Source organism: Sminthopsis crassicaudata, chromosome 4 (assembly GCF_048593235.1).
Source record: "Sminthopsis crassicaudata isolate SCR6 chromosome 4, ASM4859323v1, whole genome shotgun sequence".
NCBI classification, from domain to species: Eukaryota; Metazoa; Chordata; class Mammalia; order Dasyuromorphia; family Dasyuridae; genus Sminthopsis; species Sminthopsis crassicaudata.
Window position 1 is genome coordinate 415,949,574 of NC_133620.1, and position 23,659 is coordinate 415,973,232.

The 23,659-nt window shown below is 37.7% G+C and overlaps 1 protein-coding gene and 1 long non-coding RNA gene across 15 annotated transcripts in view; one reads left to right on the forward strand and one right to left on the reverse strand.

Annotated features, from left to right (window-relative positions):
• Positions 1 to 17,321, reverse strand: part of LOC141539701 (uncharacterized) — a 55,597-nt gene extending 38,276 nt beyond the window's left edge. For both annotated transcript variants that reach the window (XR_012481380.1, XR_012481379.1), the window contains exons 1-2: positions 17,235 to 17,321; positions 4,308 to 4,365 (exon numbers count right to left, since the gene is read on the reverse strand). This is a non-coding gene — a long non-coding RNA (uncharacterized LOC141539701). The remainder of the gene's footprint in view (positions 1 to 4,307; positions 4,366 to 17,234) is intronic.
• Positions 17,322 to 19,887: 2,566 nt separating this feature from the next.
• CDC14A (cell division cycle 14A) overlaps positions 19,888 to 23,659 on the forward strand; it is a 220,717-nt gene continuing 216,945 nt past the window's right edge. For 10 of the 13 annotated variants that reach the window (XM_074262804.1, XM_074262802.1, XM_074262805.1 and 7 more), the window contains exons 1-2: positions 21,543 to 22,294; positions 23,268 to 23,358. In XM_074262804.1, the coding sequence (XP_074118905.1) occupies positions 22,246 to 22,294; positions 23,268 to 23,358 (140 nt within the window). In that variant the 5' untranslated portion in view covers positions 21,543 to 22,245. Of the gene's footprint in view, positions 20,543 to 21,542; positions 22,295 to 23,267; positions 23,359 to 23,659 lie in introns of those variants that run through there. The other 3 variants (XM_074262806.1, XM_074262795.1, XM_074262798.1) reach the window with 1 other exon arrangement.

Here is a 23,659-nt window from a genome sequence, read left to right on the forward strand (position 1 = left end):
GCCTGTCAAGGACTTCTGATTGTAATATTCTCTTTAAAATGTAATGTTCTCTGTTGAGATTTTCTTGGGGTCTCTGGAGGCAGCCTTTGTTTCAATTCAATAATCACCGAGAGTAGCCAGGGGTTAAAGTCTAAATCCTTTATTGTTTCCTTCAAAATCTTGTCTCCTTCACTTAGGGCTTGGCTAGTTTTTCTGGAGGTCTATTTCTCTCCTTGGTTCTGAGAGCTTGAGCTCCTGCCTTCCTTCTTTGGCTTCTTAATCTCCCTGTCATATCAATTAATCTGAAAGCTCCTCACTCAACTCTTTCTCAGAAATGACTTTTTGCATAGTCCTATGATAATCTCTAGTCTCAAATGGCTCTCAGCATAATTTATTGATGGATCTAATAATGGTTTTGCCTCCCTATTTCACATTATTCCTTACATCAAACTTTCTATTCCAAACAAATCAGATTTCTGGCCAATTCCTGAAATTTGACATTCTTCCTCAAACTCCTCCCATACTCTTTCTTCATTTTTACCTCTTAGAATCCTTACCTTCTCCTCCAGGAAGTTTTTCATACGTTTTTCAAGTTTTTATTGCTATTGCCTACCTTAAATTAAATTAGATGTATTTATCTGTCTCATGTGTCACATCACCCAGTAGAGTTTAAGCTCTCTTATTGGGCTTTGGTTGGGGAATGGCAACAGGTAGTCACATTATTGCCAGGACATAAAGTGCTGAAATTAATTTAGGGGAGAGGAATAAAACCAGCACTGCCTTTTTAGGGGCTGGCCACTGAGTTCTCTCAAATCGTTCTATGATAGGATGGATGAAGCTGGATATGGTAAGAGATCTCCACTGTATCCAGATCTTGAGCCTGGGGAGAAGAGCCAACCCTCTTAAGGATTAATTCTCATCCAATTTCAAGGAGGACTTGTTCTCCTGTTGCCTTCATGGAATAGGCTATACATATATGTTATGTTAACACAATCCACCCCTCACTGCCACAAAAACTTTTAACTCCATTGTTTCCTTTGTTATTAAGATATATATGTATATGTATATATGTAATCCTGAAGACTGGACAGCAACCTTACAATGTTACTTGCTGCTTAGATATGCTGCTGCTTATAATACCAGCATGGACCCAAAGGCCAATGTCTTCTATCAGTACAAATGGTTCCAACCTCCTTCATACCCCATCATTTGGCTTCATTAAGGCTCAAACAATGTGGAAGTTCATTTTCTCTAATATTTAGATTATTAGCATAAACTAACATCTTTAGTTTTTATCATCATGAATTCTTTTTAATTTCTCACTGACTTTTGCGCACTAATGGACTAAAGAGTTTTAAAATGACAGATGTGAACTGAAATAACATTGAGCTGAGGGTTTACTTATAGCCTGAGAAAAAGAGAAAGTGATTTGATGGAGAGGGATATTTGTTTACCAACTTACATCTCAATAGCGAATCACTAGGGATCTAAGTATCCTCACATGTAAGAGATGGAAATATCATGCAATTGCCTGATGCAATTAGCTCTCTCTTTTTTGGGGGGTAGGCCTGTGAAAATAGTTCAATAAATGTTAAATCTACACCTTTGCCTGATTTAACAGTTATAAATTCATGTATTATATTACATTGTAAGGTTCTTGACTTTCCCATGTAATTAAATAGATAATCATGTTAAAAATTACTGGCAGTTATAAAAATTTTTTTGCAGGAGTGTTTGGAGGGAATTGGCAAATGTCTTGGGAATGTATTTATTGGGTCAGTTGTGTCCCTAGCAGTATGATGGGCATATCTATTGAAGGCTGAAACTTAAATGTGCCCTTCATGACAGCTTAACAGAATTATTAATAGAAAATGTTCACTGCATTGTAAATGGGGGATACAAGAAAAAGATGAAACAGTTTTAAAGCAAAAATTTTTATTTTATTTTATCTTTTGTGAATTTCCAATTTAAGACAACAGACATTAAAATTAAGTACCTAAGAGCCCTTAATTTGGGGTCAGAGGACCTGGTTTGGATCACAAATAGGCCATTTTCTAGCTGTTTGAACATATCTTAGACACATCTCAACCTCTTCAATGTAAACTGAGAGATTTGTACTAGCTGACCACTAAGACATGATCCCTCCCCACAAAAGATGCTCTGTAAGGTATCAGGAGATAAAAAAGCAAGAGTCCCTGCCTTCAAGAAGCTTATGATCTAATAGGAGAGAAATATGCTTTGTGACACGTACACATATAAATATAATAAAAGGCATGTTATATTTTTAAAACTAATAGGACAGAACCGGAAGCTTAGCTCCTTCTGACCATGAAAAAATAGCTCTAGAGTCCATTTTTCTTTTGAGTCACTCCTACTGAATCTGTCTCAGTGATTTTTTTCACTGGCTATTTAGATTGCTTCAACCTAACTGGAAGATTTGGTTTGCCTCCTCTAACCTGTTTTGCTGGTATAGTGAATCCTAGAGATCTGTCTGATCAAAGGCACATTACTGAAACTTTCTCAGCCTCAATTTCTCGTCTACAAAATAGGGATATGATACTGGAAGCACAAAGATGTGAAAATCAAATGAGTTATTGGGCATGTTGACAAACACCTATAATTCCAGCTGTAAGATATGCTGGATCTTGTGGATCTCTTGAGCTCTGGAATTCTGAGCTGCAATGAGCTATGACTGGGTATCTTCACTAAATCTGGCATCAATATGGTGGGATTTCCCACTTCAGGATTGGAGGACCAAAATTTTGTCTAAAGAGGGTTGAACAGGCCCAGGGCTGAAAAGGAGCTGGTCAAAGTTACCTGTACTGATCAGTAGTGGGATCAGGATCATACACTTACAGACTGAGTGAGGGAGATCCAATCTTTAAGGAAAAAAAAAAATATTTAAGGAATAAAATGAGATTATGTATGCAAAATGCTTTACAAAATGTCAAGGCAAATTCAAACTTATTATTATTAGTATTAGTAGTAGGCATTTAGCCTTTGTGTAGGGGACCTTCATGTTTTGGCAGAAAAAGCTCTAAGCAAAACTTTCTTGGACTGTTGCTTTAAATAGCTGCAATAATAGAGATCTATTGAGGTCTCTTGGATAACCAGTTGTTAGGAATGTACAAGTTTCTGGTTGAGTTAGATGACCTTTAAAAAAGCAGGATGGTGATATGGACAGAGAGCTGGAACTATGGAGTCAGAGACACTGAGTTCTGGACAAGTCACTTAACCTCTTTACTCTTCATTTTATTCTTTGGCAAAATCGGGGAAGGGGGAGTGGTCAGAGATTTAGAGCTAAAAGAGAACTCCAGGGTTATCTAGTCCTGGGTCAATGAGGCAGCCTAGTGGATAGCATAGTGAGCTGGAGTCTAGAGTTCTGAGTTCAAATGTAACCTCAGCAGGATGGCCCAGGCAAGCCACTTAAACTTTGTCTCAGTTTTTTCAACTATAAGAGATGATAATAGTCAAATACCCTATTATGTTGATTAAATGAGATAATATTTATAAAGTTCACACAAATAGATACTACAGAAATTTTATTTCTTTCTTGAGTTCAAGAGACTTGTCCAAGATAATACAGAAATGAATGAGGAAGTCAGGATTTAAATTCATATGAAGTTCATATTTCACTTCACTACCTTATTTCTCATGAGTATAAGAGGTAAAAAATCTATAATCTTTGGACACTTCAGCTACTTCTATTGTTCTATGAATTCCAGTCTTCCCTCCCCCACCCATAAAGTTCTACTGTAGTTGCCAAGAGCTAGGCTATGGGTGGTTCAAACTAGTGCATATCAATTCAAAACAGTTTGAGGAACACCTCCTAATCTGGTCAGATCAGCTTGTGTGTCTTGATATACAGTACTCCTGAATTGCTACTGTTGTAGATGTGCAGAACTAGTAAATTGAACCAGCTAAAACTTCAGGTCAAGTCTAATTCTGCTCTGTCTCTGGCTCAAATCTAATGCCGAGCTGGGTCTCAGCACTACAAACCTGAGCATAGTCCAAAATATAGGCAGTTGAAGCCAGTATTAAGTAGTATAATTTCCCTTCTGCCCTCTAAAGTTTTGGATACTATCCTTTCTATCATCAAGATTTTCAGGGAAGGTTTTTTTGAAGGTCCATTTTTAGGAGAGGTTGATGTTATTTTTTTCCCTTTAGGAAAGTTTTGTATTTTCTCAAGATAGCGCATGCGCTCACTGTCACACACACCTTGCTTTGCCTTGCCATTAGAATTTCTGAGAGCTTCCAGGGTGAAATCGGATCTGGTTCTTTAACCCCATAATCTAACTGATAGAAGGTAATCAAATACTGGGCCTTACCATGTGATCGCACCGAATTCTCCTGTCTTCTCACCTGGGGACAACAGGTTTGTGCCATCTAAAAGGATGAAAAGGTAACTCAGAATATGTGGGGTCCTTATAGCCCAGGTGGATACCCTTATGAAGAGGAAGTATGGGCCCCACAAATTGGAGGTTAGTGGAATTTTGATATTCATTTGGGACCAGGTTGTTTCATGAGATTACTTAAGAGATCCATATATAGACGTTTATAGATTTCAGTGGGTCTAATGTTTCATACTCTTTCAGCTGTTCTTTAACAGCCTGTGGAATTTTTAGTGATGATAATTATGTTATCATTCAAGCTTGTCTTTGTGATAACAAGATTATCCATTTGGATTCAGAACAAGTAATAATTTTCAATGGATCAATCATAAAGAATGTTGATTATATGTCTTCTGTTATTACTAGATCATCAATTGTGTTGTGTAGAGAGAAGATGAATGGGAGAGAATATTTTTGTGGACTAGTGAATTTTTTCCCTCTTATAGATAGACTGATATGTTGTCTTTGTTCCATATAATTAGTAGAACGTTATAGATGTTTTCATTTCTCTCTTCTTAAAAACAATGGTGTAGATGACTGGTAGCTGTTATTTTTTTTCTTCAGTTGTATAAATGTCAAAAAGAAGAATTTTCTAAAGAGTCAAAGAATTCCTATGGTCCATGCTTTAATGTAATTTCAAATCTAAAGAACATAAGCAAAATTCTACAGGGAATCCATTTCTGGTAAATGTTCTGCAGAAACATTTGACCAAATGTCCTAGAAGAATGCTTTAATCTCTCGGGCTTCCAAATACTAGAGATGATATCTTTGTGGAAGTTATGTTTATGTTATAGATAAACCTAGAAGTTTTATTTAGATCTTTTGCTTTAGCTATCATTTCTGGAAGTCAAATGACCTGGCTTCAAATTCTAGTTTTACTACTTATCCCAAGCTACTTACCTTTTTATGAGCCTTTCAGTTTCCTTATTTATAAAATGGTAGAGTTGCAATAAATGACCTCTGGGTCAGTTCTAAATTCTATGATATCATAAATATGAATTAAGAAGAAGAAAATCACTTATGATTACAAGGAGAAATAGGAAGAAAATGAGGGCTAATGTCAGAACCATAACTAGGTATTCTGACAACTATGGAAAAACTGAGTCCAAGCATAGGGAGGAGACCTCAGAAAGATGCATTGTGGAAAGACTGAAAAGCTGATACTTGGGGGGGTTGGGGAACATTCAGAGAAAGAGCAGAATAGGATCAGGTTGGAACAAAATTCATTTGGGTTGTAGAAAGGTCTTGACGTTTCACTTCCAGTATAAGACAGATTTTACTTACTTACTTCCATTGTATCATCAGTACCATTGTACCATTTGGCTTCCAAATGAGCTTTTAGTAGTGAGACAGTGAGGTGAGAATGGATAATCTGTCCCCTAAAAGGTCTGACCTGTACTCAAGACAATGCAGTTGTAGGGATCACTTTGTTGGATGGGGGCACAGTGATTATTTCCTTCAATTCCAAGATTTGGGAAGAATGTACACTATGTATGTCAATGGGCAGCTAAGTCATTGGGCTCCTAGAAAGAGTCCTATGATCTGGGATGAAAGTCTAAAAGTAGGTAAGGGAGCAAGAACATTTATTTTGAGGGAGTGAATCAGAAAGAAGATGCAGAACTAACAAAAAACTTTGAGGTGCAGGGACAGTAGACCTGAGGTCTACCAGGAAAGAAAGCATGTAAAGCATGTCCCTCTAAATTTTGGTTCTTTGGAATTTCTTCCTTGGTCACCAAATTATAATATCATTTTATATATACATATATATGTCTATATATATATATATATATATATATATGGATATATATACACACATATATATACATATGCATATATATATGATTATATAACATTATTTGGAAAAATAATGAATTAGGAAAGAAGTAGAGTCAGTAGCTTTGTGCCCTTTCTTCCATGAAGCCATGATGTTGAAACAGGTTTAAATTACTCATGGGTATATCTGTTCCTACAATTTGGTAGCAAGGATGATGTGTGTACAAAAAGTAATGCTGCTTTCCAGATCAAGATGTCAAGATTCTAATTGGACCATTTAAAACCAAAGTGAAAAACCTTTAAGGAATTCCTCTGAGGAAATTGAAATAGCATTCTCAGAGACATTTTTGGTTTTTATCCCACTCTTTTCCCACAAAGAAGCATTAATTGTCTTAATTTCATGGGTTCTGTTAATTAGCCATAGTGTTAGAGACAGAAAGAATTGAATTGTACTAATTAACTACAAAATCATTTGGCTTTATTAACTTCTTTGTTGCATAATTTTCTCATTCTCTTACCAAAAACTAAGAAAGAGAAATTTGTCCAAATATAAAGAAACTCAGAAATTTGGATTGACTGAATGTTTCACTATTTTAAAAAATCAATTCTAATCTTCTTTTGCTTCTCATTACATCTTTCTCAATTTATCTGCCCTGGGTGACTTGAAAGATAACAAATTTGGCACCCATCTAACTGGGGAAAATTGTAATAATAATAATGATAGCTAACACTTAATGTTTTAAGGTTTGCAACCATTTTTCATGTCATTTAAGCTTCCCAACAACCTTGGGAATATGTGCAAATATTATCTTTGTTTTTACATATTAACAGACTTATGCGGAAAGTGGTTAAGTGACTTGTCCTGTGTCACACAGCTAATAAGTATCTGAGGCAGGATTTAAGCTCAGGTTTTCTTGATGAGTTCAGAAATCTATTCATGGTGTCACCTACCCACCAAATACTGAAATATCTTTTTTTTGTTCCTCATATATAAAAATCTTAGTCCTTTCTCTTCTCTTTCTCTTTTAACCCCATCCTACACGTGTAGACATTTCTCTCAATCATTTGCATTATATCCTAACCAAGGAATAGTAGAAAGAACATTGAATTAGGAAATAAGAGATATGAATTTTATCTCTATCTCTGTCACTAATCAAAGAAGTTAACATGTGATGAAGTACTTTGCAAACCTTAAAACACTATGTAAGTGCTATTATTATTAGTATAACACTGTTATTAAAATTATCTATGTGATAATGGATAAATTAATCTGCTCATCTGTAAAGGAAGAATTTAGAGCTAAAAGGGATATAAGAGATGATATATTGGGTGCAGATTGACATATATATATATATATATTTTTTTTTTTTGACATGGCCAATGATTATGCTTGATTATGCACATTTTCCTTTTTTATTTCAGTGGGGAAGGGGAAAAGTGGGAGGGAGAAAAATATTTTTGTTAATTGCACATTTTTTTTTAAAGAGACTTCAGGAGCCACCATGTCCAATTTTCTCTTTTTACAAATGAAGAAATTGAAGCCCATGAATACTAAGTGGCTTGTTCAAGGTCACATGTAAAGTCATTAAGTTATTTGTCCAAGTAGAGAAATATAATGATCATCAAAAGTAGGTTCAAACCCAGGTCTTCTGATGCTGGAGTTAATGTTCATTCCACTGTGTTCTTATTGCTTTAATGTGCTTTTTATTCTTAAAATTCTGTTACTTAGTGAAAGAATAAGTATGTCTGATACAGAATGATTGACTTGAGATGTATTTTTTTTTAATATTTTGAGGAATTTTCCTTTTTTAAACTTCCTTTTTTAAACTAAGATTTTATACCTCATAAATATTTTTAACATTTTTTAAAAGCTTGGATTTCCAAATTCTATCTGTCCCTTCTTCCCCTCTCCTTTCCTGAGACAATAAACAATCTGATATAAGTTGTACATGTGCGATCATGTAAAACGTTTCCATAGATGTTATTTTGTACAAGAAAACTCAAACAGAAAGAAGGAAGGAAGGAAGAAAGGAAGAAAAAATGGAAGGAAGGAAAGAAGGAACGAACCAATGAACAGAAAAATTGTATGATTTAGTCTAAAAACATCTTTCTCTAGAGTTAGTATTTTTCAAGAATCTTTTGAATTGTCTTGAATCATTGTACTCCTGAGAACAGCTGGGTCATTCACAGTTGTTCATTGTATAATATTGCTGTTACTGTGTAAAATATTTTCCTGGTTCTGCTCATTTCACTTTATATCAGTTTATGTAAAACTTTTTATTGTGTTTATGTAACACAATAGTATTCTATTATAATCATACACCACAATTTCTTCAGTTATTTTAAAATCTCTTCTGGCCCTCTCCTCCCTGGCTTTCCAAAGAATTTGAGCTTTCATGAAAAAGATTCAGACACCTTTCCTCTTCCTTCCTCCTCAACTCCCATGTCATAATTTTAGTTCCTCAGTTACAGGCTGATCTGCTAGTTATTTCCTTCCTTCTTGCTTTGCACATTAACATAGTAAGGGCTCAATGTTTATTGATTGATTGATCAAGAGCTGTTACTGTTCGTCCTTCATTCTAAAAAGGACCATGACATCAGAGAAGTTATGTCATGACATGCAAATGAATTAGATTTAAGTGAGGGAGGGCTGAAAAGTTTCTAGCCTCATCTTTTCCTCCTGAGTCATCTGGGTCAAATAGCAAGATATAGATCAGGGTGATTGGAGACAATCCAGGATGCAGTGGGAGACTTTGGCCTTCTTAAGCTAATGTATTTAACAGGTCTCAGTTAGACTGAGGCAATGTCCAACCAGTAATTAAGGATATGTGAGAAATGAGGCAGAAAATAGCCTCTTTTACCTAGTAAAAATAAATAAATAAGTAAAGAAATCAATTTGGAAGTGGGAAAACAGAAACAATTGCTATTTATATTCACTCTGAACCAATCAGAGTCCAAACAATAATCAAAATGGGCTTGGTCTGGGACCTGTTGCGGCCAATGAAAACCAGAGTGATTTGGGTTTAAGGAAGGGTTCTTGAGAAAGAAATCCAACCTGTAAATTCTAAGATATCTTAAGAAATTTCAGTGATCAAACTTTACATTCCCTTGGGCAGAGCATCCTCAGTTAAGGATATCTTTTGTGGAAGGGAAAGAAAGAAAGAAAAAGAAAAAAAAGAGAGCTTTGGTCTCCAACTAGTCAGTTCCATTTGGGTCCCCAGTGGGGCAGTTCCTACTACTAATCATTGAGATTGTTATTTGTCATTCATTCTCATAGAGGACCATGACATCAGGGAGATGATGCCATGACATCCAAGTGAATTAGGTTTAAGTGAAAGAGGGTTGTGCAAAGCCATTAGCTTCACTTTCCCTCCAGAACCATCTGGGTCCAGTGGTCCTGTGGATCAGGACAGTAGGAAATGGCCCTGGATTCACGCAGTGGGACACCCTGGTCTTTTTAAGCTGAGGTCTTTAACAGATTTAAGAGCTAAAAAAGAACCAACTCTAGTTTGTAAGGAGAGGATAGAGGCAAGAATTATAAAGTATAATGTTATGATTCATGTCTCGGTTGAGCCCAGTCTCTCTGCTGTAGAGATTACCTTAAAGCTATGTTCTCAAAATGTTTTGTCTGTCTAATTCCTTCATATCACCAACTTTATGTTCTCACACTGTAAACCACTATCAATGTTTTTGTTGCCTGGGAAACACACTCCATATATTCCTGGGAGCTTGTGAAAAGAGAATTGTGATGAGGTCATCTGACAAAATACCGTTGAGATTGGATTTTAAGCCACTCATTGTAATAGCATCTATTTTTAAAGAAATCTCAATATATGAAAATTGAGATTTATCAGATAGGTATTTTTGTAACTTTATTTCATATTTATTTATGCTGTCTTTGAAATAGTCAAGATTTTTTTTTAAATGTTAGGGAAGTTACATATGGAAGAATCCTTCTCACTACAGATCTGTTAATTCTTTTTCAGTTGAACATTAAATGTTTTCAGAATCTGGCCTATTTTTTCCAGCCTGTGTAGGTGTCACATCCCAGCTAATAACTGGACTGCTTATCTTCCTTGTATGTGGCATTCCACCACCTTGATGCTTTTGCACAGGCTGCCCCCATGCCTGGGATATATTCCTTTGCCTGTTTAGTCTCTTGGATTCCTTGTTTCTTTCAAGGTTCAACTCAGGTATATCCTTCAAGGGGACTTTCCTGATTTGCCCAGTTATTAATACCTCCCTTCCCCAAATCACCCTATTTCTATATAGCCTGTATTTACTTGTCTATGAACATGTCTCTTCCAGTGTACTCTGAGCTCCTTGAAGCCAAGGACTGTTTTAGGTTAGTCTATGTGATCCCAGCTCCTAGAACAGTGCCTGGCATATAGGGCATGGTTAATGACTATTTGTTGATTGTTTTAATTCAGGGAGATTTTAGGATCATAGCTGGTAACAGCCATTTTAAAATACTTTATTAAAGTCTTTTGTTAGTGCTTAGCATTTTTGTAGACATTTCCCCCCATAACTTGACAGTGATGGTAATAGTAATAATAATACTCTCTTTAAAGTAGCACAGGAAAATAACATAGGATTTTAGATGTAGCAGTCACTCTCTAATTGTCTGTTGAATGACTTAATGAATATATATTATTGCAGAAAATATCAGCGTTGGAAGGTCCTCTGAGGCCATTTAGGTGATCCCAAGCCCAAAAGGAACATATCCATCCTACAAGTAGTCATATAATAGAATATTTATCTCTAAGAAGAGAAAACCCCAAAGATTCAGGGGAGTTCATTCCACTTTTGGATATCCCTAATTGTTAAGAAGTTTCTGACTTTAAGCTTAGACTTCTTGGCAACTTTGACTCTTTCTTTCTATTTTTGCCCTTTAGGGTATAGCAGAACAAGTATAATTCCTTTTCCAGACAGTAATAGCCTTCAAAAATTTGAAGAGGCTATCTTATCACAATCTGAATCTTCTCTTCTCCCAGATAAATGTCTCTAACTTTGTCAATTCATATGACATGAGCATCCTGGTTCCTTCTTCAAGCACAGTACTCCATGTCTTTACTCTAGGCATTTTCATTGGTTGGGTCTCCTCATTTCTGCCTCCTGGCTTCTCAGGGTTCCTTTAAGTCCTGGCTAAAATTCCACCTTTTAAAGGAAGCCTTTCTCACTTCTTATTAATTCTAATTATTTTACTCTTTCAGTTATTTCTAATTTATTCAGTTTATAGCTTATTTCACATAGTTGTTTGCATGTTGTCTCTCCCACTAGACAGTGTTCCTCGAGAATGGAGACCGTCTTTTATCTTCCTTTTTATTTTCAGAATTTAGCACAGCGCCCAGAACATTATAAACACTTAAATGCTTATTTACTAACCAACTGACTCAGAAATTCTATAGTTTTTCAGTACGAGTTTTTAATCTGTGATTTCATCAGTATGTTACCTCTGTGACCCTGAGCAAATCACGTGACCTTTCTGTGCCTCTGTTGTCTTATCTGTAAAATGATGAGGGGTCTCCAAAGTCCTTCCTAGCTCTAAATCTTATGATCTTACTAATTTATACTTATCCTAATTACCTTTCATCTTGTTAGAGTCAACCCATCATTTTGTCCTATAATGATCTTTTGGACTCTGTTTTGCAATGTGTTAAATATTATCTTCTTCTGCTTCTTGACATCTGAAATTATGACAAATATGCCATCTATGTTTCCAGGTCAAGTCACTGATAAAAACATTGACCAGCATAGGGTCAAAGGCAATTTATTCATCTGTGAAATCAAGGGTTGAACAAAATGGCATCTAAGATCATAAAATTTAGAATTAGAGGAACCTCAGAAATCATCTTGTCCAGGTCCACCATTTTACAGACAAAAAAATCAGGTATAGGGAAAGAAAGTGATCCAAATCACACAAATGGTAGATTGGGAAGTTGAATTTGGGGCTCCCCATTTTAAATCCCATGCTTTTCCTTTCAAGATCTAGGTTTCCATGAATATACTCCAGTCTTTTTTTTAAATCCTTTCTTCATAAATTGTCCCGATTTAGGTAACTAGCAGGTCTGTAATGTCCTACATATGTTAGAAGGAATCTATTCCCTCTGCAAACTACTTGAAAAGTTAGCCACAATAATGGGACAATAAATATCAATGCATATTTTTGAGTACTAAAGTGGGATACTGAGCTCTAAAAGCTTTTGAAGGGTTCCACATTAATCAGCTAATACTGTCTCAGGCTATAATTTTTAAACTAAGGTTGAACCTTATATGATTATAAAAACATTTTTATGATGGAAAATAAAAATATTTCCAGGGGCATTAGAAAGTGAAAAGACTGAGGGGGCACTTTCTCATAGAAAACCTCTTCTTTTTATTGCCTAACAAAACAAAACACTTTTCCTGTATTTTTTAATTGCCTTCATACAAACTAGTGAGAAAGAATACATAGAAAAATCTTTGATTTCATTTCTGTAGGGAACTCTTTTCATCTAGGCACATTACAAATTTTAATAACTTAGATGATAATTCCTGGAGTGTAGTTGGAGGCTCTGAGTAAGTAAATGATTTTAAAAAATTAAAAAACAAAAACATCTATTAAGATTTTATTTTGTGGTAAGCCCTAGGGATACAAATACAAAACCAAAGACATTTGATTTCAGTTTTCAAGAGGCTTAAATTCTAACATGGAGAGGAGACATTTCACCATGGAGTATGGTGACAAGGAGGGACATGTTAAATTACAGGGATGAGTGGAAATATTTGTATAGCCAGCAGGTGTCAGTATGAAGTTTTTCTTTTAGGGTTTGCCATCCAGCCAGGTACCCCAGGGACATGACCTTCCCTTGGTCTCTGCCATGACTTAAAACTTTTCTTTGAGAAGCTCTGAAGTACACCTGGCTCTGATTCAACAGTGATTTCTTTTAATCTCATGGTGAAATGGTTCCAATTCACTGGCTAATTTTTATTATTTTGGAGCTTATACAAATTATTGAAAATCAAAATTATAAATTTTTTTATTATGTTGGGAGTGCCGAAATCTTGATTATTTTAGACTGAGGATCAAACATCTACTCTGTTTCTAATTGTGTTTTCAGATATTTACCAAAATCTTCCATTACATTCTACTCTGAGGACTACTACTACACAGATATGTACCACAAAGAAGCTATGATCATTTACAGTTTTTACATGAAACAAAATCAGGAAATGTAAACAACTTAAAGAAATAGAGAAATTACAGCTAACACTTAGACAAAGAGTACCAGAAAAAAGAGTTTGGGCAGGTGGAAAGGGGAATAGGTAACTCTTTCATTGATTTGCTGCTGGGATAGTCACAACCTGCAGCCTCAATTTTTCCAAACAACTCAATCAGCATCTTTTAATAGGTAGAGCATCATACAGGGAAAGCACCGGCCACATCAATGATCTATTGTTAGTTTCCCTTCAAATACTTGCTATCATGCTGAGCTTCACTCACTGCCACTGCCAATCAACTTTTCTCAGTTTCACAGTATGGTTCAAAACATCCTAGCACAGCAAGAAATCTATTACCCAGTATTTTGGATCCTTTTCCTCCAAATGAGAAGAACCCCTATTGTCCCTTTGGACTTTGATTCCCAAAAATCTATGCAGCCAGGACCTGAAGTCTGGTTATGATAAATACACTGTTTCTAAGGAGCAATGGCAAAGTTGACTCCTTGGTTTCAAAACTGGATGAAGTATGGGGCAAGAATAAAGGGCAGCATAGCTAAAGGGGCTGCCTGAAATAAGAGGCCTGATGAAATACTAACCAATCTTAACAGCAGATGGAAATTCCAAAGACTAAGGGGCTAAAGCCTCCAAAGTAGGTCTCTGATTCCGCTCCTTAAGAATCATGGTTAAGTGACTTGCTCTGGACAAACTGCTAGCTAAATGTCAGAGGAAAAATCTGAACATCTATAAAGATATACATCTATTGGTGTAAATGTGTGTCCATAAAGTGTGTATAAATATAGATATTTATTAACACATAAATATTTCTCAGTTACATGTAAATTTTTTTAACAATCTTTTTTTAAAGTTTCAAATTCTCTCTCTTCCTCGCTTCTGGACCCTCTTCTTGAGAAGGCATGCAAAACATATTAGCCATGTTGTAAAAGAAAGCACAGGAAAAAATAAAAGTAAAACAAGAAAAATAAAGCTTATGCTTCAATTTGCATTGAATTCAATTCTCTCTCTGGAGGAGGATAGCATTTTTCATTATGGGTCCTTTGGAATTGTCTTGGATCCTTGTCTTGATCAGAGTATCTAACTTTTCCATAGTTGTTTATTCTTATAATATTGTTCTTGCTCTGTACAGTGTATAGGTTCTGATCACTTTCCTTTGTATTAGTTTATACATGTCTTCCCATGTTTTTCTGAAACCATTTTGCCCATTGTTTCTTAGAGCGCAATAGTATTCTATCACAATTATATGCTATAGTTTATTCTATCATTCCCTAGTTGACGGACATCCCCCTGAATGTCCAATTCTTTGCCACCACAAAAGTTGCTATAAATAGTTTTGTACATATGGGTCCTTTTTCTTTGATCTCATTGGGATACAGACCTAAAAATACTATTGCTAGGTCAGAGTATCCACAGTGTTATAACTCTTTGGTCATGGTTCAATGCAATTTATATTCTCTAAGTGATACTTGAGGCAATGAGAGATGATTTGCCAAGTGTCAAATCAGTCCGTTTCAGAGATGGGATTTGATCCCAATTCTTCCTTACTCTCAGGATAACTCTTTATCCATTATAGCATGCTGCAATTATTAACATATATATATATATATTTAACTAATTTGATACTGATATTCAGTTTTCAGTCCCATCTGACTCTTTGTGACCTCATTTCAGTTTTTCTTGACAAAAATATTTGGTAACTGTTTGCCATTTCCTTTTCCAGTTCATTTTATAGATGAGGAAAGTGAGGAAAACAGGATTAAGTGACTTACCCAGGGTGACTCAGTAAATAAGCTAGTATTTGAGGCCAGATTTGAATGAAGGAAGAGGAGTCTTTTTGCCTCAAGTCCAGCACTCTATCTACTGTGCCACCTAGTATCTCAATTTACTACTATTACTAGTCCTTCTTCCATCACCTTGCACTTATTTTGCATACATCAATACCTAATCTCTGGCCATTTCCTCATCAATTGCCTTTTATCTTGGAGCAACTTCTTTTTCCTGATTGGTCACTAATTCTCTCAGACCACTACTTCATGAAAGTCTCAATCATGTTTCAAATCACTTCCTACCCTCTTGGCTATCTCCTCCTCCTCTTTTTATCCACCTCTCCTGGTTGAAGTCAGTTCTGCCATTATCCTTGATATTATGTACCAATTTAGCATCTATAGTTACCTTTATAGTCCCATAACTACTCAAAATTTGTAAATCAAAGTTTCTTAAACTCTGGGTTGCCATTAATTGAATGAGAAGGTTGTGCAGTTATTTGTTATCTGAAAATGTTTGATTTGTAAAGCTATTACATAGACCTACATACCCAGAGATGCATAAAAAAATTTCTGAGGCAAAGGGGGTTGCAAATGGAAAAAATTTAAGAAGCCTGGAAATCTAGGTTACTCTTTGGCTTTCCAGATTATCAGAATTAGAATGTAAATTCCTTGAAATTAGGAACTATCTTTGCTTTTGTAGTTGTACCTCTACATTTTTTCATAGAAGGTGAGCTGTGTTAGGCCTTATTTTATACCTTTTTGTTTTTACTTTTCTTTATTTCTAAACATTCAGCAGTATGGTATCTAAAAGGTACCTAGTAGGCATCTATCATCTATCTGTCTGCTTATATATCTTTGTGACTTCTTTGAAAAGTCATTGTTCTCTCTCTCTCTTTTTTTTTTTTCCTGAGGCTGGGGTTAAGTGACTTACCCAGGGTCACACAGCTAGGAAGTGTTAAGTGTCTGAGACCAGATTTGAACTTGGATCCTCCTGAATTCAAGGCTAGTGCTCTATCCACTGTGCCACCTAGCTGTCCCCAAAAAGTCATTGTTCTCCATCTACATTGCTGAAATTCCTGCCTTGGTTCAGTAGCCAAAATAATTTGGTGTAATATTTTAAGTTTGGGATGAAAATTCCCTCTATTTTCTTTATACTCTATCAAATTGCCTTCTACATCTCCATTCCTGTATGTTATCATCTCAGACTCACCACTATTATTTTTTTTTTAAAAAACCCAATATCCTAATTCTTTCATGCAATATCTCAATGCTCCTAACTGCTTCCTAAGCGACTTTTTTTAATGCCAATTCATTTATTTAAGTAAATCCCAGTTCAGCAATAACTAGATGCCTTAAACAGTTAAGAACATCCATATCATATGTTCAAAATATTATTTTTCCATGCAGTTACGATTTAAGGGGAAAGAACCTTGGATTTGGAGTCCTAGTCTCAATTCAATTTAACAGTTGAGCAAACATTTACTAAAAGCCTATTAGGTACAAATATATGGTGCTTTGTACATGGTAGGGCATACAACCCCTTTCCTTACCCTCAAAACAAAATCAATCCCAACCCTCAATAATCTTTCATTCTACTGAGGCAAGGGGGGATATGTAGTTAAATGCAGAATAATTGTATGAAATAGAGATTACCAATAATTGGGGATGGGATGGAAGAGTGGGGATCAGAAAAGGCCTTTATATAAGAGGCCTTATCTGAGCTGAATATGGAAGGATTCAAAAAATTTCAGGACTTTAAGAATTAGAGACAAGGAAGATGAAGTGCATTAGGTAAGATGGGGAGAGAGATCCCCTGTGCAAAGTGGAGGCAAGAAACTGAATGCTCAATTTGGAGAAGAGCTGGTAGGTCAGGTTGGATGTAATAAAGTGAAATAAATCTGAAAAGCAAAGAGGAAACTAGATGGTGAAGGGCCTAAAAAATACCAGAATGGATAATTTGTACTCTATCCCATTGGAGGACTCTGAATTTTTCATTAAAGAATGACATGGTCAGAATTGTCACTGTCGTTAGCTGTGTGATTTTGGACAAGTTATTCAACTGTTTTCTTCATTTTCCTTTCCTGTAAAATATAATATTTGAATTACTTACCTCATCCTGAGTCCCCCAAACTGTTTTGTGTTCATTTATGGTTAGGTTTTGAATTCTATGTATATAATGGAGTCAGCAAGACTTGGAGGCTTTTCTCTAAAGAATCTGTCCATAGATTACTCTTTGTAGAATTTTTCTTTAGGGTAGACAACTATGGTACTATTATAAGATTGCACCTCAGAACTTTTACCACACTAGGTGAGAAAATAATGGTACTATGACCTCATCAGAACTTTGCTATGTATGGGCAGGTTCACTTACAACTTTTGGGGGAGGTTGTTATGTCTCTCAGATATTTCGTTTTTTCACTAATGTATAGATTTTAACTTAAGAAAGACATTATTAAACTGATAGCAACTAATTGTTCTTCATGCTGATTTTTTTAGATAAGATATTCATCACATATCATCACTTAATCGATATGTATTTTCTTTTTATATTTCATCATCATAGTATTCACAAAATATTCATGTTTAAGATAAGGTAGAAGGGTGGGATGGGGTGCTTTCATTTTGAACCAGACTTTTTAGGATTTCTAATAAGACAATGAAATCTTTTTTTTCCCCTTAAGTATCTGAAGTGTTCCTTTAAACAAACTATGGGTGGGAAATCTTTTGAGAAAATGTTGTTAAGCCTTTTAGTTATGTTTGGTATTATACAAAAGGAGTTTTCTCTACACTAGTCAAATTTAGGGATGTTCATTCAGATCTCATTTTATCTCCTCTGACAGCTGACTTAATGATGCAAACTTGATTGCTGAGAGAAGTAATTATAGGAGGGAAATTTGCTTTGAACTGTGACCTTGAAAATAATATTTTGCTTTGTTTAACTTTACTGCATAGGAGGTAGTGTGATACAGAACTTGCTCTGGATTTGGAGAATGTGAGTTCAAAGTTTATTTCTGCTAGTTTCTATCTGTGAGACCTTAAAACAATTAATTCAATTTTTGGGGTACAGTTTTTTGCAGCTGTAAAATAAGAGAAGTTAGTTTAGCTAGGTTTCAGAGCCCTTTTAGGTCTAGCTCTGTGATCCATCAACACCGGATTTCTTTTCTTTACTTTTTCTTTTCTTCCTCCTTCTCCTCCTTCTCCTCCTCCTCCTCTTTCCTTTTTTTTTTTTTTTTTTCTTCCCAATGTCACCCAGTACATGTCTGAGGCCAAATTTTGAACTTATGCTCTCCTGACATCAGGGCCAATGTATAATCTACTGTGTAATCCAGCTGTCCCTTGAATTTCTATAAATATATAGAATGAGACTACTTAAGTTCACAATATAAAATTTTAAAAAGGGCTCTGTAGTAAATTAGAATTCCAAAATCTATTTTTAGATTTCCTGTAAACATAAAATCAATTAGGAAAATATGTTAGGCTAGATTTAAATTTTATATGAATGAAATTTGGAAATTCTGGTGTTAAGTTTACACATTTGAAATACATGTAAAATTTAAAACTATATATAAAGAGAAGGAAACTGCTAAATTCTTACAATCATCTCTTTTTCATTCTCTTTTGCATGTCAGATATAAATTATAGATTTCTAAGATACATTTTGGGTATGAATAGGTTCAATTTATACTGACACCAGGACTCTAACAATAGATCCATTTGAGAGACAGGGATTAAATTAAAGATTTTAATGAATTGTTTCTCCACTCCATGCTTTCTCTCCTCTAATAGGGTTCAATAGGCTTTTCAAAATCTTTGGTACTAACTTTTATCTTGGAATGCACTAAGGAATCAGAGGTAGCCTTTTCAAATAAAACACCAGCTGCTGCCATGTTTGCAGAGGTATCCATCTCAGATGGGGTGAGGAGTCAGCAAAAGTGGTATGATAGAAGGAAAACTATGGAATCAAAGGACTTGGTTACAAATCCAGTCTCTGACACTTTCTAACTTGGGCCCAAATGAAATATCTTTTCTTTATCTCAGTTTCACCAATTGCAAAGTGCTGTTTCTTGAGCATGATACTCCTATCTCCCTACTTTTGAGCATCTCTTTTGGCGGTCCCGCATTTCTGGAACCCTTTCCTTTCCCCTTTCCAACTTCTATCTTCTCTGGTTGCCTTCATATTTTACCTAAAATCCCACCTTTTGCCAATATCCTCTCTCAATCCTCCTTAATCTTACTTAGTGCCTTATCTCTGAAATGATCTCCAATCTATCCTGTCTATATGTCTGTATACACACTTATAGTTACATGTTGTCTCCCCCATTAGATTGTAAGTTGGTTAAAAGATTTTTTTTTTTTTTGCCTTTATATCCCTGTGGGATTTAGTACTGTGAACATAGTAAGCACCAAATATTTGTTGACTGACTGATGGAGATGGATAATTCTCAGATTTTTCTATCTCTAAATTTATGATTTGGAAGGATAAAAAAATTGATACATGCAATCATGTAAATTTACTACAACAGGTATAATTCAAACTAATTTTATGAAGTAGTGGGTAATTTACATATGATTGCTGAGCCTAGGCTTGGTGTCAGGAAGATCTGAATTCAAAAGTGAGACATCTTGTAGCTGTGTTGGTTGCCTCAGTTTCCTCACCTTTAAAATGGGATAATAACAATACCTAGCTTTCAAAGTTGTTGTGAGGGCCAAATGAGATAATAATTGTAAATGCTTAACACAGTGACTGGCACATAGTGAAAACTATATAAATGTTAGATATTATATGTCTGGCTTGTTTTTTTTTTTTTTTTTTCCTAAGGCAGAAAACCAGACTGATAGCATCTAGGAGGAGATGATCAGTTTAAAACATAGTGCTTAGGTGACCACAAGGTTTGAAAGATGACTCATTCACTAAAAACATCACTGCTCAATCTATGATCTGCAAAACATGGAGTATAACTCAGAGTGTGTTGTATCTTTCATTAATCCAGAATTGCTTTGTTTTCCCAGCAACACAACACAGTCCCAGGCCTTGGTATTTTAAACCACTTCTGAGGTTTACAGGTATTTAAGTGTTCAGACCTCTGGATATCGGGAATGCGTTCTGATTTTTTTTAAATTAATCTTACAATGGTCTCTAATAAGGATTAATGAGAATTCTCAAAACACTTTAATTTTCAGAATAGAAAACACCTTTCCTTAAAGGTATTTCCTTCTGTCTTGAAAGCTGGTTTAGGTCAGTTGGTTATAGTGACCTGATAATTAGTCTAAGGCCAGTTAGCTTCATCACAGATTGGTCTCAATGCTCCGTTCAATAAATTCAGTCCCTTTCTTGGTTGAGACTAGTGGGCACTGTGCGGAGGGATCAACACACAACCAACATCACTCCCGGAAAAGCGCATGTCCTAATGGTGGAAGGTCAGTAGCATCAGTTTTGAATAGGCAACCGTGACAACTAATTAATCACATAGTAGAACAAGCAGCCCTAGTTTTCATAAGCGTTAAGAATTAGCCAGTGGTGTCATTTTCGAATAGGCAAGTGACAATTAACCAGCCACATAAATGTAACATATAAGAGCGAGCGCTAGTTTGCATAAGTATTAGCACCTTTTAAGCAGAAATAAGCCAACTTTTAGGTAAAGACTGCTCTTTTTGGAATGCAGCCACGGATGCCAGAACGAAAAGAATTGTTTTTCAGGGTTATCCCGTTTCTTCTCCATCTCTTTCCATCTTCTCCAAAAATACGATCGAAAGAGTCACGTAAGATGATGCCTCCGAGCAAAGTTAAGCTTGCAACCCCAGGAAGTCTGAATGGAACTTCCCCTCCCTCCTTCTTCCGTTTCCCCCCACCCCCCGGAAAATCACAAAATTTATGAGAACAGCTGGAAATGCTGATGAGGGTACTCCATCACTACCTTCTCTTCTAGGATAACTTTTTCTTTTAAAGAAATCCCAAAGATAGTGGGAGGGGCTGTATATGATGGATAGAGAATATTGCTCGAAGTAAGGCTAAAAGGGAAATTTTAGGTACGGGGGAGAGGAAATCAGTATCGTGGGCTGGAAAGTGGCTAGGAGGTGGCTAACTGCAACGGGAGGGAGGAATAAATAAGAAGTTCGATGCCGGAGCTTTTAGAACCTATGGCGGGAGAGGATTTAGTGGGAGAGCTGAAGAAGGGATTCTAATCTTAGAGCATCCGAGTCTTACGGCTGTGCCCCTCCCCCACCTCCCCTCTCACTCCAATGTTCCATTCACAAGTTTCTGGCCTAGAGGCCCCTCCCGGTTCCTCCCGGCCTAGGGCGCAGTTTCCTCTGCTGCAATTGGTGAGCTGCAACAAAGCCTTAGCAACCGGCTCCTAGTGACCCGATTGGGCGCCTGGTAACTACTCGGGCGTGGGGCTGAGGGGGGGGGGAGGGAGATAGGAGAGGGGCGGCCTCTTTAAGGGATGGCCGCGGAGCGGTGAAAGTGGAGGAAGGGGGGGGGAGGGCGGGGAGGTAGGTCCGGGGGTGGACCTAGAGGAGGAGGAGGAGGAGGAGGAGAAGGAGGAGGAAGGAGAAGAGGAGAAGAAGCAGCAGCAGCAGCAGCAGAAGCAAAAACAGAAGCAGGAGAGGGAGCTGAAGGCAGGGGAGGAGCAGCGGCTGCCAGTCGGGCAGGCACCCAGGCGCCTGCCTGCCTGCAGCACAAGTAGCCACGGGCGCGATCGGGGCCAGTAGTCTCCTCCTCCATGATCACTTTGGGGGCCGGGAGCAGACTTTGCCCGGACGTGAGAGCTGGTCTGCGTATCTCAAGGCGCGGCGGCGGCGGAGCGGGGTCGGGCGCGGTGCAGCGGCGGCCCGGGGAGTGTGCGCCCCGCGAAGGCAGGGCTCGAGCTCGGGCTCCCCTCGGAATGTCCCCGGGGCGCCCCGCGCGCTGACCCCCCAGCAGCCTCCGCCTTCTGCTCCCGCTCCTGCCGCCGCCGCAGCCTTCGCCGGAGCCGCCGCCGTAACCTCCGCCGCCGCTTTTCTCTCCGCCCGGCTTCGCGCTCGGAGCTCCGAGCTCTTTGGCCCTGGGGAAGAAGGGAACTCCCGGGGGGTGGGTGAAACAAGTCACGATCAAGCCCTTTGGAGCACGGCTCTCGCTTAAGATGGCAGCGGACGCCGGAGACCTAATCGGGGCTTCTGAGTTCTTGAAAGGTAAGGGGCAGCCCTCCTGAGCCCCCGCCCCTTTCATCCCGTTCGGTCCCTGTCCTGTCCCAGCCTGTCCACTATTGTCCCGCCTTTTCCAGGCTACGCCGCTGCTCAGCCGAGGGGGCTCCTCCGCACCCCTCCGGTTCGGGTCCCCGAGCTCCCCAGGGACCCCCTGCCGCTTCCGGCTTCGGGTCCTTCCCCGCCTCCCGGAGTCGGTCCGTGGTGTGAGCGCATCTCCCCGCAGCAGCTGCTCTCTCGTCCCTTTCTGGGACTCTTACCTAGCGGGGGGTGGGGGGCGGGGAGAATACGCCTTCCCGGGACACCCGGAGGGGAGCTTCCCCCCTCTCCCGCTTTCCTCTTCATCCCTCGGACCTCTCTATTCTTTTGGACCCCACCCCTTCCCCAAGCCACACCCCTTTCTCTCCCCCTCCCACCTCTTTTTCTTAGTCCTCCCTTTGGAATCCCTAGGTTTAGAGCTGTCCTGGAGCAAAAATTGTTTTTGTTGAGTCCCCAACTCCCTTTAATTGGGCCAAATGAGAGTAGAGTCTTCTCCCGAGTGGGTCGCCTTCCCTCTTCCTCTTCGGCTCCTCTCCGCCTTCTCAGAGGTGTTCTCCAGTTTCTGGTGCTAGCAGCCAAGATACTAGTTGGAGGCAATAATTCCACGTGTTTTTATTTTTAAAAATTATTGTGGTGGTGATGATGGATGTCTTTAAGTCGGAGAAATGATTATTGTTTTGGTCCTTTGTGTTCTTCTGCACTCTTTGCTGTTTAGTTCTCACCCTTAATATACTCAGTCAATGGTCAGACAGGCACTGACGGTAGGATCTGGCTTCAGATTCCATGGGCAAATCCATAATCTTCCAGAGCTTCAGTTTCCTCATCTATAGAATGAAGGGATTACGCTAGATGGTGAGGTGGCTCTACATCTGTGATCCCACTTCTGATATATTTTCTCCTCTCTTTTGAACTTGTCTTTCAGATCGCTTATATTTTGCTACTTTAAGGAATAGACCAAAAAGCACAATAAATACCCACTATTTCTCCACCGATGAGGAGCTGGTCTATGAAAAGTAAGTTTCTGTTTTGTTTTGTTTTGCTTTTTCCACTTTTCTTTGGGAAAATGTTTTGCTACTCTGTGGCAGTTACTGGGACTTTAAAACTTCCCCCTTTCCCCCAATGGATGAATATAAATAAGAGGAAAAAAATCATTCTGGAAGTGTTTTAAAGGCTTAGGTTGTGATGCACTATTTTTATTGTAATATGTTTAAGGTGATCAGCAGATCACCTTAGTAGATATGGGTGCTGGTCCTGTAGGGAATGTTTGCAAAATTTGAGAGTAGCAGCTTCTTGGTTATAGAGGTGGTTCTTTTG